This window comes from Notolabrus celidotus, chromosome 5 (genome assembly GCF_009762535.1).
Source record: "Notolabrus celidotus isolate fNotCel1 chromosome 5, fNotCel1.pri, whole genome shotgun sequence".
NCBI lineage: Eukaryota > Metazoa > Chordata > Actinopteri > Labriformes > Labridae > Notolabrus > Notolabrus celidotus.
This window is the reverse complement of record NC_048276.1, coordinates 9426043-9440418: the sequence shown is the minus strand read 5'-3', so window position 1 is coordinate 9440418 and position 14376 is coordinate 9426043. Positions and strand designations below refer to the sequence as shown.

At 40.0% G+C, this 14376-nt stretch overlaps 1 protein-coding gene across 2 annotated transcripts; it reads right to left on the bottom strand.

Annotated features, from left to right (window-relative positions):
- Window positions 1-1841: 1841 nt before the first annotated feature.
- ilk (integrin-linked kinase) lies at window positions 1842-11065 on the bottom strand. Of its 2 annotated transcripts, none has more exons than XM_034683735.1 (13): window positions 10890-11017; window positions 10175-10309; window positions 6460-6625; window positions 6251-6346; window positions 5936-6032; window positions 5752-5835; window positions 5592-5677; window positions 5395-5504; window positions 3352-3479; window positions 3094-3215; window positions 2878-2977; window positions 2524-2654; window positions 1842-2351 (listed from the first exon to the last, which is right to left on the bottom strand). In XM_034683735.1, exons 2-13 carry the CDS (start codon window positions 10261-10263, stop codon window positions 2202-2204), a joined length of 1359 nt encoding a protein of 452 aa, XP_034539626.1. In that variant the 5' UTR covers window positions 10264-10309; window positions 10890-11017; the 3' UTR covers window positions 1842-2201. The 2 variants fall into 2 exon arrangements, with proteins under 2 accessions (XP_034539626.1, XP_034539627.1); XM_034683736.1 differs by having other exon boundaries at window positions 2202-2351; window positions 10867-11065.
- Window positions 11066-14376: the final 3311 nt, after the last annotated feature.

Here is a 14376-nt window from a genome sequence, read left to right as displayed (position 1 = left end):
CACAGCTGAAAATGTGGAAATATGGAGGGAAAGGGTGTAAAGCTGCTGAAAATCAGAGCAAAAACTGTGAAAAAGAAAATGTGCAGACATTTGAAACTGTGAAATCTGAAAAACTGTGAATGATATAAAAAAAAAAAGTGAATTATGTGTTAATAGAATTAACAAGGACCAACAAAGTAGATCACATAACTCCAGTTCTTAGATCTCTACACTGGCTTCCTGTCTGTCAGAGAATAGAATTTAAAATCCTGCTGATGGTTTATAAAGCACTGAATGTTTAGGCCCAAAGTACATTGCTGATCTGCTACTACTTTATGAACCACCTCGACCTCTGAGGTCATCAGGTACTGGTCTGGTCTGCTTTCAGTCCCTAGAGTCAGAACGAAACATGGTGAAGCAGCGTTCAGTCATTATGCACCACATATCTGGAACACACTCCCTGAAAGCTGCAGGTCTGCTCCAACTCTCACCTCTTTTAAATCAAAGACTAAGACCTTTTTATTTGCCACTGCCTTCCTATCTTAGCTCATTTTAACTTGTTTCAAATGCAAATTTTAAATTTACTTTTAATATATTTCTAATTTTCCTTTTCTTTTCTATTTTATTATATTTGTCATTTTAATTGTGCTCTTTCATGCTTGTCTGAATGTTTCCAATGTTTTTAATGTTTTAATGTAAAGCACATTGAGTTGCCCTCGTGTATGAAATGCACTATACAAATAAAGTTGCCTTGCCTTGCCTAAATAGCTGAAAGTATTGAACAGTTTAAAGTGTGAATGGAGTCTATAAGTGAAAGGATACAGAAGCTATAAGCTGTTGGAGTTGAATGAGTTTGGGTGGATTTGACGATGTGAGCGAAATACAAGCTCATAAAGATGTGGTTGAAGAAGATGGATGGGGGGACTTTGTCAATGATGGTAGAGTCTTAAAAATGTGTGTCTAGTGTCTTTCCTGTCTATGTGTTAGTCTGTGCATGTCAACTGACAACAAACTGAACGCAGAAGTATTTTCTACAACAAACAAATTAGTTTCAAATTCTTTAAAAATAGTTCCATATTAATTAAAAAAATTGACATTTACGCCCTACGCATCAATCAAAGGCTTTGACAGGGACATGCCGATAGGGATGGCCAGGAGTAACAAGGGCCCCCCCTTAAAATCTGTCCGACTGGCCACCCTTGGCACCACCCCAGAAGTCTAAACTATGTTTGATTATTTGATTGGTCATTAGAGGGACTTTTAAAACTGTACTCTTGGGGCTGAGTTTCAACAGGATCCCACCAGATTTATTTGCATTTCTGTGTTGCATATTTTGATAGTAATCAAACTAAAACTAGAGAGACACATCTTCCTTCTGAGTTCTTGAAGAGAGTGAGATGTTTTCACTCTGTTGTTTTGATTTTTAAAGTGAAAAAAGAACAAACAGGAATATGACATGCGTATGATACAAACAAATTAAAAGTTAGGGGATACGATTAACAGGAATTAAATCCCATTCATTCATTTATGCATGCACACATACTTTATGACACCTCTGCATAAGTCAGAGTCTTAGTTGTGTGTTGGGACCATTCAAAAACACCCTTGGGCACTGATTGCTTTAAATTACTCTGAAGAAATCTTCAACAGCTGCTTTTGAGCAGAACTGGAAGCTTCACCACTGAATCAGGACAGTGATCAACAATCAACAATTGCATCATCTTCTTAACAGCTTGCAAACTATCCATCCAAGAGAGTAACAACAACATTTGATGAACAATGTGATATTTAGCAAACTTAGTTTTGAAATATTTATCCTTTAGTACACAAAATGAGTGAATCATGAAATAAACAAAGACAGATTTTCCATAAATATAAAACATTTATTGCATTGGTATTTGCTCATGTGTATAAAAGCATTGTTCTTATACACACATCTTTGGATCTGTTTCTTTCTGAGTCAAAAAAAGCCAACAGTTCAAAGAACATGTCAGCTATAATAAAGAGCAACATTTAGTAAATCAGCTTTAAGAACATTTATACCTCAAAAATTAAATTATACAAGATAAACATTATAATACTTGTTGTTTGAGTTGTGTAGCTGAAGTGGTCTCGGACATTATTTACAGTGGCTTAGCAGATACATGATGGTAGTGAAGATACAGAGTGGTTTGAAGAAAAAAGAACAACTACAACAAAACGTAGTATTGTTGCCGTGGCATTTACTTGTCTTGCATCTTCTCCAGGATGGGAACAATCATGTCAAACTTAGGCCTCTTAGCTGGGTCTTCGTTCATGCAGAGCCTCATTAGCTTACAGATGTGAGGAGAAATCCCTGGAGGGATGGTTGGTCGAAGGCCTTCGAGAGCCACCTGATGAATGGAGGGAATGAAAGATACAAGGTTGGTATAAACATCTGGAGCATGGAAACCTCTAAAAGCCACTGGATTTTCTTTGTGTGGTATTTGCTAAAGATAGAGTATGGATTTGCACATACACAGTGCAGAAAAAGGCTTTGGGTAGATAAGCACTGCGCCCACTTACCTTCATGCCTATCTCCATGTGGGAGAGATCAGCAAATGGGACCTCTCTGGTAACCAGCTCCCACAGCAACACTGAAAAGCTCCACATGTCTGCAGATCTTCTGTTGATGTCTTCAGGCCTCTTCTGCAGAGCTGGAAACCCATAAAAACAACAGAATAAGTCACAGTTACGATTGTTTTTATTCTGTAACACGGCAACACACCAGATGAGCATGACAACCACTGAACCAGGGCATAATTATACAGCGCTGCATGTCTCTCACTGACTGACTCATATGGTGTAACAAGTCATTACGAGAGGAGGAAGTAGGTGGAAGGCAGGAGAACAAAGAGGGGGGGAAAAAGGAATAAATACCTTCAGGGGCCATCCATGCTGGAGAATAACTTCGACCAGGACACTGGAAGGAGAACTTTGCATCTGCCATGCTGATTCTGGCTGTCATGTCCTCATCAATCTGCAAATTATTCAGCGTGTTAGCCATCTAAAATCTGGACAGGTAATGAGTCACACAATCTCCATATTTCTGAGAGTTTTGCAACCGCAGTTGTTTACAAGCCAGAATAGTCTCACCATGACATGTTTACTGTTGAGGTAAAGCCGTGAAACCATTGGTTCTAAGGTGTGGAGGAATGCCATACCACTGGCTATGTCCAATGCAAACTTCACTGCCTGGCTTTGGTCAACTACCAGAGCTGTGAAAGAGGAAGAGGATGAAGAAGAAGGAGACAGAAAAATAAATTCAGTTCATTGGTATGAAGATAGATCTGCTGGAATAGACTTAAATGCATGTTTTTCTTCTGAGCATGTAATCAAACTTGAAGTACTTACTGGTGCCTTGGTGGAGTATGTTGAAGAGGGATCCATATGGCATGTAGTGTGCGATGATGATGGGGTGAGGGGATGGAGGTGCCTGGCATGCTCCAAGAACAGGCAGGATGTTTGGGTGAGAAAAGATCCTGTACACAACAGAGATATAAAGGGAACACATGTAACTGTGCTCTCCACAAAAAAAGGCAAAAGAATAAATCAAGTTGTATTCTCAGAACAGGGAGGTCTGCAGCAAATGTGTGTGTGTGAGAGAAAAAGAAGAAAGGACTCATGTTACTACAAATCACATTCCCATCTTGGGAGCCTTTTAAGTTAAACTGGGATGTAGTTTCACTCATTCATTATCTGAAGCTTCACCACACGTGTTCTCTGGACTTTTATGTGTGCTGAAATTCTTTGCAAGTTCACATTAGAGCACGCTGAAAAGAATCCAGCTGCACACTCTTTCACATTCTTTGCATCAGTGTACTCCAAGGTTTCTTCATTTTTGCCCTATTACGGGTTTGTTGTGATTTTTCTTTAACACTTGAAGCGGGTCTGAGGGTGGAAGGAGGTTAGCTAATATACTAACGTGCCTTCTTTACTGCTGTGTTTTCATTGTGTTCAGTCCTCTTATTGTGTAATTTATGTCATTCATTATAAATGGTGGGGCTTTTTCTATACAAAACGTGAACATAAACTAAAAACATTTTTATTCAGTCTGGCTTTTACGTAGGGTTCAACAATTTCATTACTTACTTTTTACTATTATATTGATTTTAATGTTGTTTTATTATTTTATTAATTTTAACTGTTTATTTTCTTTTTATTTATTTATTTATATTATTTTTATTTATGGATCCACATTCTATTCATGTACTCAGTTTTATTGATATTTTTAGCCTTCATTTTATTTTCATTTCTGATCCTTGCCCTTTTTTAATTTATCTATTTTAACTATTTATATTCATAATATTAATTTGATGCTTTAACTTATTTTTTAATTTTATGTTTTTATTTTTTAAGTTATATTTTTTGGCCTTTTTGCCTTTATTTTATAGGACAACTGAAGAGAGACAGGACATGTGGGGTTGTAGAGAGCGGGGGAAGACATGCAGGAAATGGTCAACCAGCTGGGAATCGAACCGGCGACCCCTGCGCCAAGGACTGTAGCCTCTGTACGTGAGGCGCTTAGACCGCTAGCCCACCAGCGCCCTGCTTTAACTTATTTTAATTCCACATACTTTATTGTTGTCGGTGTGCATTAGTCTCTACTTTAAAATCAATTTCTGTTTGTCTTACCATTATTTTATTTCTGCTGCTCACTTGTTTTCAATCGCTGTAAATCACTTTGGGTTGCATTTGATTTGTATGAAAGGTGCTATATAAATAAAGCTTGATTGATTGATTGACCTTTTCTTGTTTGCTGCTTGAACGGATACACAGTCTGTCAGTTATGTTTCACTGTATGTGATACAGATGTCCTTTTAAGGGTGTCAGTGCATGGTGAGCCTGACACAACATGACTGTTTGCCTTTTAGCTTCCAAAAATGCTGTCTTTAAATTGTATGCGCATTCTTTAAATTCTATGTTACGCTCCATGTCATGTTAAGGAGTTTTGCAGGATCTGGTTTTGTCATATTGTGGAGAACACTGAACACAAAAACAGCTCCCAACAACTATTTCCACATAACGCCAACCAAAACCATCCTCCTTGCCCTCTGACAATAAAAACTCCTCTCCCTGTCGTTGCACAAGAGTCCTGCAGCTGATCCTAAATTCTCCATGACCACTGACCTCTCTCACCACCAATTATCACATCCATTCACACATTAGCACTGTGCAAACCAGCGAGTCCAAACTCTCATACGCTGTGTTCAAACAAACATACAAACAGGCGCTTGCTTACAGGGCTCAAAGGGCAGAATGAATGTATTAACCTCAGATTATGTAAACAACTTGTGATCCTTTGATGCCCACAGATGAAGCCTCATGTCTCTATTCTTGTTGTGCAGGCTACAAGATACAACTTCTCTTACTTTCCCTTCCTGATTTGTGACTAACCTGAGTTTGGGATGCTCCTCGTTGAAGTCTCTGCTCTTCCTGGTGGTCCAGTCTCTCACTTGTAGCACCTTCACCACAATCTCATCCCCTTGCCATCGACCCTGCCACAACTGCAGACAGAGAAACACAAAGTCTATAAAACACCCAAGAAACTGGTGAAATAAAGTGATAGATGGACATGCAGTGGTGAAACTGACCTCTCCAGACTGGTTTTCATTGATCTTTGCCAGGAGTGAAAGTTGCTTATAATCAATACCCGCCTGTTTGTTGAGGGTACCATTACCTAAAAAGAGCCAAGACGTAAATAATAGAGCACAGATTCTGGTTTGGTTTTTAGTTTGTTTTTATGCTACTCACGAGGCCTCGTCCGCATGGTGCCCTTCCAGAAAGTTTCCTTGTAAGGGACTTTGGTCATACTCTGACCCAATTTCTCTGCCTTTTCTAAAAACAAACAAACAAATAAAATACAAAAAAGAATAAAACACACGCACATTTCTTCCAGAATATGACCTGTAAGTGTGTTAAAATGCACATTAATGACCTTCAAGCAGCTGTCTTAGGTGAGGCTTGGCCTTGTCCAGAGGTGTCTGTCCATACCTGTTGCATACACACACCTGGGCCCCACTGGTCACCAAGTCCTAAAACAGAGAGGATCAAACTGTGTTATGCATGGATGAAATTATGATCCATGTTTTTCATGAAAAGCAGAGACACTGGGAGCAGTGTGAGCTTATCTAGTCAACAACCAAAGCACTGTAATGGTTGTTTCTGCCCAGAAGGGGGCCCTTTCAACCAACAAGAAGAAGTGCTGTGCGTGTGTTTGTGTATGTGTGTGTCAGGGTGTTTTGCACCTCACCTCTGCCACTTCATCTTGGCCCCAGAAGCAGGCATAGTGGAGCGGCGTGTTCCCGTGCTCATTGACTGTGTTGGGGTCGGCTTTGCACTGAATTAGCTGATCACAAAGGGAGAAATTTTAGAAGCAAAGACACTTTTCCTCCCCTGTGAGAGTGAAAAAAAGTGCAAAACAGGTCCAGCTGTAACCATAAAGCATATGAGTGTGTTTACCTTCGCTACAATGTCTCTATGTCCATGACTGGCGGCCAGATGGAGAGGGGTGTCGTCTCCTCGGTTCATCACGTTGATACGAGCACCCCTCATGATAAGCATGTCAACAACACCGCTCCTCCCCTCCCTGCATGCCCAGTGGAGCGGGCTGAAGCCGTGATCATCTCTGAAACACAAGACACACAGACGAGAAGAGAAAAGGAGGACACATTGAGAAGTGTTTCAGACCTTAAGCACATGACAAAATTAGGTTACTACTCTTGAATTGTTCAAAGAGATGATGGGCCTTTTAAAAACTGAGATAAAACTGGAGGCCCTCAGGACTGTTGTCTATTCACCTCTCAACAGTTAGACAGTTCAGCTTTCATATCATTCCTAGCACAACGCAGTCTTCTAGTTCAGTGGAAATCTATTCGACCCCCTTTATTTCTCAGTATCTAAGGGGTGTTGTGATGTTGTTTGTTTCTAAAGCTGAAACAGATGAGAAAGGGATTAAGGAGGTGACTCAAAGAAGTTCCTCAGACAAAGCAAACCTTACAGCCTCCTTTTTTGAGTTATCTATTTAATTTGAACAACTGTTATTCATTTCTTTTTCTTTTATAAAGTTATTATTGACCACTTTTAAAGCTTGTCAGGGTCTTGCCCCAAGCTATTTGGTGGAAAATCTGACACCATACGAGCCATCTTGTGGAATTAGATCCTTAAGTGGGGCAATTCTGGTCGTTCCAAAGTGGAGGCTCAAATCCAAAGGGGGTTGTGCTTTCTCTATCAGAGCCCCTTGACTTTGGGACGACCTCCTTGAGAAGATAAGGCTTGCAGAGTCTTTGACTTCTCTTCTTAAAACGCACTTTTATAGACATGCTTTTATGTGAATTCACCTTTTTAATATTTTTTTTGAATTTCATTTAACTTATCAATTTGAGTTTATTAATTTGATTATGTATTATTTTATTATTTCCTTTTTGATTTATAATTTTAATTGTATTAATCTATCCTTTTCTATTTTCTCTGATGTGATGTCGTCTCCTTATTAATACCATTTTATTGTCCTTTAATGCTTTTATTTATTTCCTTATTTTGATATTTTCTAACCTCTATAACAATGATTTATTGGTCTACTGTTTAATCACCTTATTCTGTTTAATTAGGTTTTATTCTTGTTAACCTTTTGCTTTGTATTTAGTATTTTTGTATTGTTCGAATTTTCTACACTTCTCCCTGTCTGTTAAAGGTTTATTCTGCATTGGCCTGCTTGTTGTACCTAAAGTCTCTTAAAGTAATATGGGAGGTAGCGCCTTCAGTTATCAGGCTCCACTCCTTTGGAAGTCAGGGTCCGGGAGGCAGACAGTCAGACAGACAGACACCCTCTCTACTATTAAAATTAAGCTTAAAACCTTCCTTTATGATAAAGCTTATAGTTAGAGCTGGCTCAGGCTTGGACCAGCTCTTAGTTATGCTGCTATAGGCTTAGACTGTTGGGGAAACTGGCAAACTGACACACTGGGATCCTATCTCAGGCTTACTCAGGCTTGGACCAGCTCTTAGTTATGTTTCTATAGACTTAGACTACCAGAGGAACTGGCAAACTGACACACTGGGATCCTATCTCAGGCTGGCTGAGGCTTGGACCAGCTCTTAGTTATGCTGCTATAGGCTTAGACTGCCGGGGGAACTGGCAAACTGGGATCCCACCCACCCAAGTAAACATTTAGTTTTTAAGGTGCTATTTAAATATATTATTATTATTATTATTATTATTTATTTACTTCCCTTTGAATGATATGATGCAATATGATATGACAACATGCATAGGATACTCTACTGTACACTAGAATAGATAATATACGATACAATGGGATATGATGCACTTTATTGCATCATTGCATTGCTTTAGGGAAGTTTTTCCTGCAGTCCAGTTCTGAAAAAAGTTAGCTGCCTCCATAATAATGATTACAAATATATAAAAAACAAACAGAAATCTGCATGTAAACAAAGATGCACATACCAATGAAAACAACAATCAACATATATAGCACTTAAGTTGTGTACAAATCTATTAAATGTTAGCACACCAAGAAACAGTCAAAGAGGACAAAGAAGTGAAAACAAAAATGTAGCTGAGAAATATGATGTTTATGGTTCTCTCTTAGATTCACAGCCACACAGCTTCTCACAGCCACTAATCTTTATTTAGACTTAAGCACATGCTTCCTCACACTGCCCAGGAGCCTATACCCAGTGATAAATATGTCTCTGCAGAAGCTGGAATGCCTGCTAACATACGCAAAGACGCTAACTCGCAGGCCAGCAGCGTCCATAACACTGCTGCAGTCTGCAAGGAGCCGAGCTGTCACCTACGTGCCACCCAAGTGACTCCTTTACATTAGCTGACCCCGGGACAGCTGCGGGGGCTCCTCACAGCTCCATGCAAAGCCCCCAAGAGCACACTCTGTTTGACAGTAAACCTCAGGAGGACTTGTATGGCCTGTAATAGGAAATAGCTGCAGAACTAGCTCACACTTAAGTGAAAAAGCAGTCAGTCACATTCTCTGTCAGTTCTGATGCAGCACTGTGGACAGATAGTTCAGAGTCTGACCAACCCTGTGTGCTATAAAAAGACACATGGGGGAAAAAACTCAGGAATGACAGTCTCTCTCTCTCTCCCTCCCTTTTTTTTCCTCCGTCTTCCTGTTACTGCAAATAAAATGCCCCTACTAACCAGCTTGTTTTCCCACCAGCATATGACATTTATTACACATTATTGGACATTCTAGTGGCAATAAAAGGCTGGTTCACACAGTGGAGATAAAGTAAAGGCCTCCAGCGTAATGACTGTTGTGTCAGATGTTTATGTGGGACCGCAGCTCGCTGCTCTGTGGAGGCTCTGTCAGCGAGGGCCCGGTCTGGCCCTGTATGGAGTTGAACAGAGGAAATGGTCTCCACTGTTGCGTGGTTGGCCAGCAGCTCTGCAGCCCTCAAAAGTCAACGTCAACAAACTGCACATATATGGCCTGGCCCAAGAATGAGATAACCAAGGTCTTTCGCAGTGAGGTCTTCTAAGCAAGGAAGTGATGTAAACAGGCTGACGTGTTCTGTATATCCTTAAGATATGAAAAAATGAAATAGATCTGAAACTCATGAACACTACCTCATCTCTTATGATTTTTATCAACTTCTGTTAAAGTTCAACATTGAAATTAAGAAGAGATCGTATATCTTTCAGTCATCTGACTACAATCACGTCAGTCCTTGCTTTCCATCCAAGTGCAGGAGGAGTTTTACGCTATATTCTTTTTTTCAGCCACCACAAATCACCCACTTCTTTTATGCGCACACAGTTTTTAGGTATGACATCATTAGAAGAGAAATCCAAGAGGAAAACTGTGGGGGGAAAAAAGCTCAAACTGGCCTAGAATTACAGACTCTGGATGATGCTCCACGGCATGTGGAGCGGCAAGGAGGGAGAGCACAATATGGAAACTATTTGACCACCTCTGATGTGCCAAAGGCTGGCTCACTTTGTATGCACACTCCGGCACAGAACCACCTTACATACCATATCAAATGTGGAACATTTTGCTTCAAGTCAGATCATCCTGTTTTTGCAAAGACTTTGAATGCTACGTGTGCAAGAATCCAGGAGGAGATGACGGCCCCTCTGCAGTCATCTTTAAATCTTAGCATACTCTGAGTGTGGGATGATGTATCCGCTTACCCCAAGTTGAGGTCATTCTCTGTGTTGTCCAACCACAGGCGGACAGCTACAGAGTTCCCCTCTCGACACTGTGTGAAGATGTCATCCATGGTTATACTGTGGGCAGCCTTTCTTTAGAGATCAGGAACATGTAGCCTGTAAAAGTTGTTAAACAAAGTTAAACAAAGTCAAACAAAGTTAAACAAAGTTGGTTTTGTTTCCTCCCAAATGAGTGAAGTTATCTCAGAAACAAAGTCATGCAGTGTTGGCTGCATCTCCCAGAAGATTCAGCAGGTAAACAGATATCATTCATTGTACTAGACTTTATTATGGACTTGAAAACACATCTCCCTAAGGTTTCAGTGTGTGTCACAGCCTGGTTGTATTATATTTAGTCTTTTCTGTTATTAGTTTACTCCTAAACATTTATTTTAATTGTCTCCCTATCATTAAACCATTAGTTTTAATAGGCTACAGATGATTAAATACATTATATACACAATCTTCTGAAGAAACACACATAGACAGTCAGTTCAATTAAATTATGAGGTTAAATAGCTCTACATTTCCCCTCGGCTTACTCTTCCCCCTGGAATCGGATGGGCTGGCCCATCGTTTGAACTTTGAAATCTATTGTTAAAAAAGTCAAAGTGAACTTGGACATCCACAGCAAAACTTCCAAACAACACTAGAATAAAAGCTATTCAACTTACAGAAAGGATTTCAGAGCTCTTACCAGCTGATAGTCGACAGATTTCTCGTTCCTTTTCTTTTTTCCCGAAAGTCCTCCGTCTCCTCAAATTTAAGGGCAGAGGAGTTTGGTTTGAGTCCACGCCCCGCGTCTCAGAGCTGATGTGGGCTACTGCTGAGAAGTTAGGGGAGCTCTGCTACTGGCAGAGTCCCGGGACAGACACACAGCTGCGCCCCCTGCTGGAGGCAATGCGACAGTGCTACACCAAGCGACATAACACAGGGCCAAAAATACCCAGGTCAGGTGAGGAGGAGGAGGAGAAGGAGGAGGAAGAGGAGGAGGCAGTTTTATTTATTAACACTGGAGGAATGTACCTCACTACATCAATTTAAACATTATATAAGCACGTTATACTTCTATACAACTGTATACATTGTCCACTACACTACAGCTGCTAATACTGAACTTTTCAGCAATTTTTCTGATTTCTTTACCTCATGCACTTCCTCCATGTATCTATACATTTTATGATTTTGAATTTTTGGATGACATTTAGGAATAAATGTTATACTTTCTTAATACAATATTCCCCCTTGTGACTCTAAATTTTGAAAAACTTAGGTTAGCCAGAAATATGTAACCGTAATGCAAAAACAGAGCTAATTTTCTTAGCAATTGAAAGGAGACTTTATAGTGTAACTCTACAAACTAGTTTTATGATGCATTGCTGCAGGCTCCATTTAACTATACAATATAACAGCATAGTCAGCTTAACCTTAAATACCTTTAGTAAAATGCAAAAGACACACAATGCAGCTATAGGCCACAAATTCCCAAAAGGCATAACATAAAAGTTAAGTAAAACTCTAACAGTAACCATTTAAATACATTTTTTTTAATATATTATGGTGACCCTGAAGGACAAAACACAACAACATTTCACAAAAAACAACAATACCCAAATGGTGGAATTGAAAAACCTACAAAAGAAAGCTCTTTGAAGCAGCCCCATGGTGTTAAGCATAGGCCTGCTACCTTTCAATATGTTGGTTCTTGGTACAAATCCCACAATGGGCTTCCAATGTGAGATGTAAAAGAGACAGTTTCCTCACAATGTGGTTGAGCTGAGCTTTTCAACAACTACAACAAAATGATGGATTGAAAAGACCTACACATTTTTTCAGAGCAGCCCCATGGTGTTAAGCTTAGGCCTGCTACCTTTCAATATGTTAGTTCTTGGTTCAAATCCCACAATGGGCTTCCAATGTGAGATGAAACAGTTTCCTCACAATGTGCACAAGCTATGATTTTAAACTACTGGAAAACATTGTAAATGAAAAGACCTAAAGAGGCAGACACTGCATAGTTGGCCTGTGGTCTGGTGGACAGGGCTGCTGCCTTTCAATGCAAGGGTTCTGGGTTTAAATCGTGGCATGGACTGTCCATGGTAGACAAAAATTAAACACTTTCCTCACACTGTGGTTTTAACTTTTTTGAAGTACAATATGCAAATGGTGGAATGAAAATACCTACAAAAGAAGGCATCAAAGAAGCCCTGTGGTGTTTAGGCCTGCTACCTTTTAATATGATGGTTCTGGGTTCAAATCCTAGAAAGGAAACACTTACCTTATAAAGTGGTTGAGCTGTGCTTTTAAACTACTAAAAAAAAACAAAGTTGATGCAGTGTCAATACAAGGCTGAGGCAGTGTCAGTACGAGGTTGAGACAGTGTCAGTACAAGGCTGAGGCAGTGTCAGTACAAGGTTGAGGCAGTGTCAGTACAAGGTTGAGGCAGTGTCAGTACAAGGTTGAGACAGTGTCAGTACAAGGCTGAGGCAGTGTCAGTACAAGGTTGAGGCAGTGTCAGTACAAGGCTGAGGCAGTGTCAGTACAAGGTTGAGGCAGTGTCAGTACAATGTTTAGGTAGGGGAAGTACAAGGAAGAGGGGGGAGTCAAAAATCTATGAAGTCAATGGAAATCTCATTGCCTTTTCAGTTGAGAAAAGTCTAGAACTAAGAACAGATACTTGGTATGAGGTGGTATGAGGATATTACATGGAGCTGTCAAGTTCTGTTCAATCAGAAACAAGAAGTGGTGTCCCTACCCTTTCCATTTTGTAATATGTTGTGTTTCATTAAATGTTGTTGTGTTTTGCCCTTCAGGCTCACTGTATCATATTCTAAATAGCAACCATTTGTTAATAATTCTGTGAGGATTGAAGATGCATCTAATATGAAACACGACACACCATTGGCATTACATAAGTACATTTTAATATATCATCATTACACTAATGTTTCTAAATGATTGACATCATTGTTTCTCAAAGGCATGGAATAGACCAACACATACACATTGGCAAACAGTGTGTGTGTTTGTGTGTGGGGGGGTCTGTGATTGATAACCCATTAGCTAAGACATAATTACAACTAATCCAAACCATGGACGTCATAGTGGTGGTATGAATGAGACTGACTGCCCAGGGCCAGAATGGAGGTGGGGGCTGTTGGTGGATCTTTTTTTCTTTAAGTTATAACTTTCAAAAGTAAAGTAAAATTGTATAAATAAATGAACCTGGTTCTGAACTCTTGATCAGGGATAATGTGGAGTCTCCCTCTGAGGCCACTCACCTCCCTACTAAATATGCAGTCTAACAGCAGTCAAAAGAGTCAAGTGAATGCTGCTGGGGCACCATGTCTCCTCCCAAGAAGCAAAATCAGGACACCAAAGAGAAAGGAAAAAGTAGAAAGCAAAAAAAAAAAAAAAAGGTAGTTTTTTTTTCCAACTTTATTGCCACTGTTTCAAAAATAACAAACGCAGTTTCACCTTGAGGTTGGACTCTGTTTGACATACAGAAGGATATGAGTAAAGCAGTCCCACACAGGGGGGATCATGTACACATCAGTCATACATTGCTACTCACAAATATCTTAATTTACATACATGATATGGACATACTTCCAACTATGTAGCATCAGTTTGGGAAAGCCCTTTTCTATTCTATTTAAAGCAAGGACTTAAGACATGGTTTGATTAATTCAGCACGGAAAGAACTTGTGTGGCCTGCACAGAGCCCTGACCTCAACCCAATGGAGCACCTTTTGGATGAACTGGAACAGAGATTGTGAGCCAGGCCTTCTCCTCCAACATCAGTGCCTGATCTCATACATGCCAATATTAAAGTACTTGTATTTGAATAGTGGGGGCCCACTTGTGTTGAGCTTGTTTCCTACATTCACCTGGAGAAGAGCTTGTGCGTTTGGATCACCACAATGTAATGGAAATAGATATAATAACTGAGTATTACCCAGCATGTTAGTGTGATGCATGCACTGGGGGCTAGCAGTGAGCTTGTTCTGCGTTCAGATTCAGCACAGGGCCCTCACATAAAAAGCTTTTTACTGCAGCAGTCCGGACCATGCTTTTGAATTACCAGAATGTCCTGGAAAGTAGATAAACCTGAAGAAGCGAGCCCTCCAAGGCGGCTCCTGGGTTGTAAATAGAACCATTACAATAAAGAAAACAAGAAAACA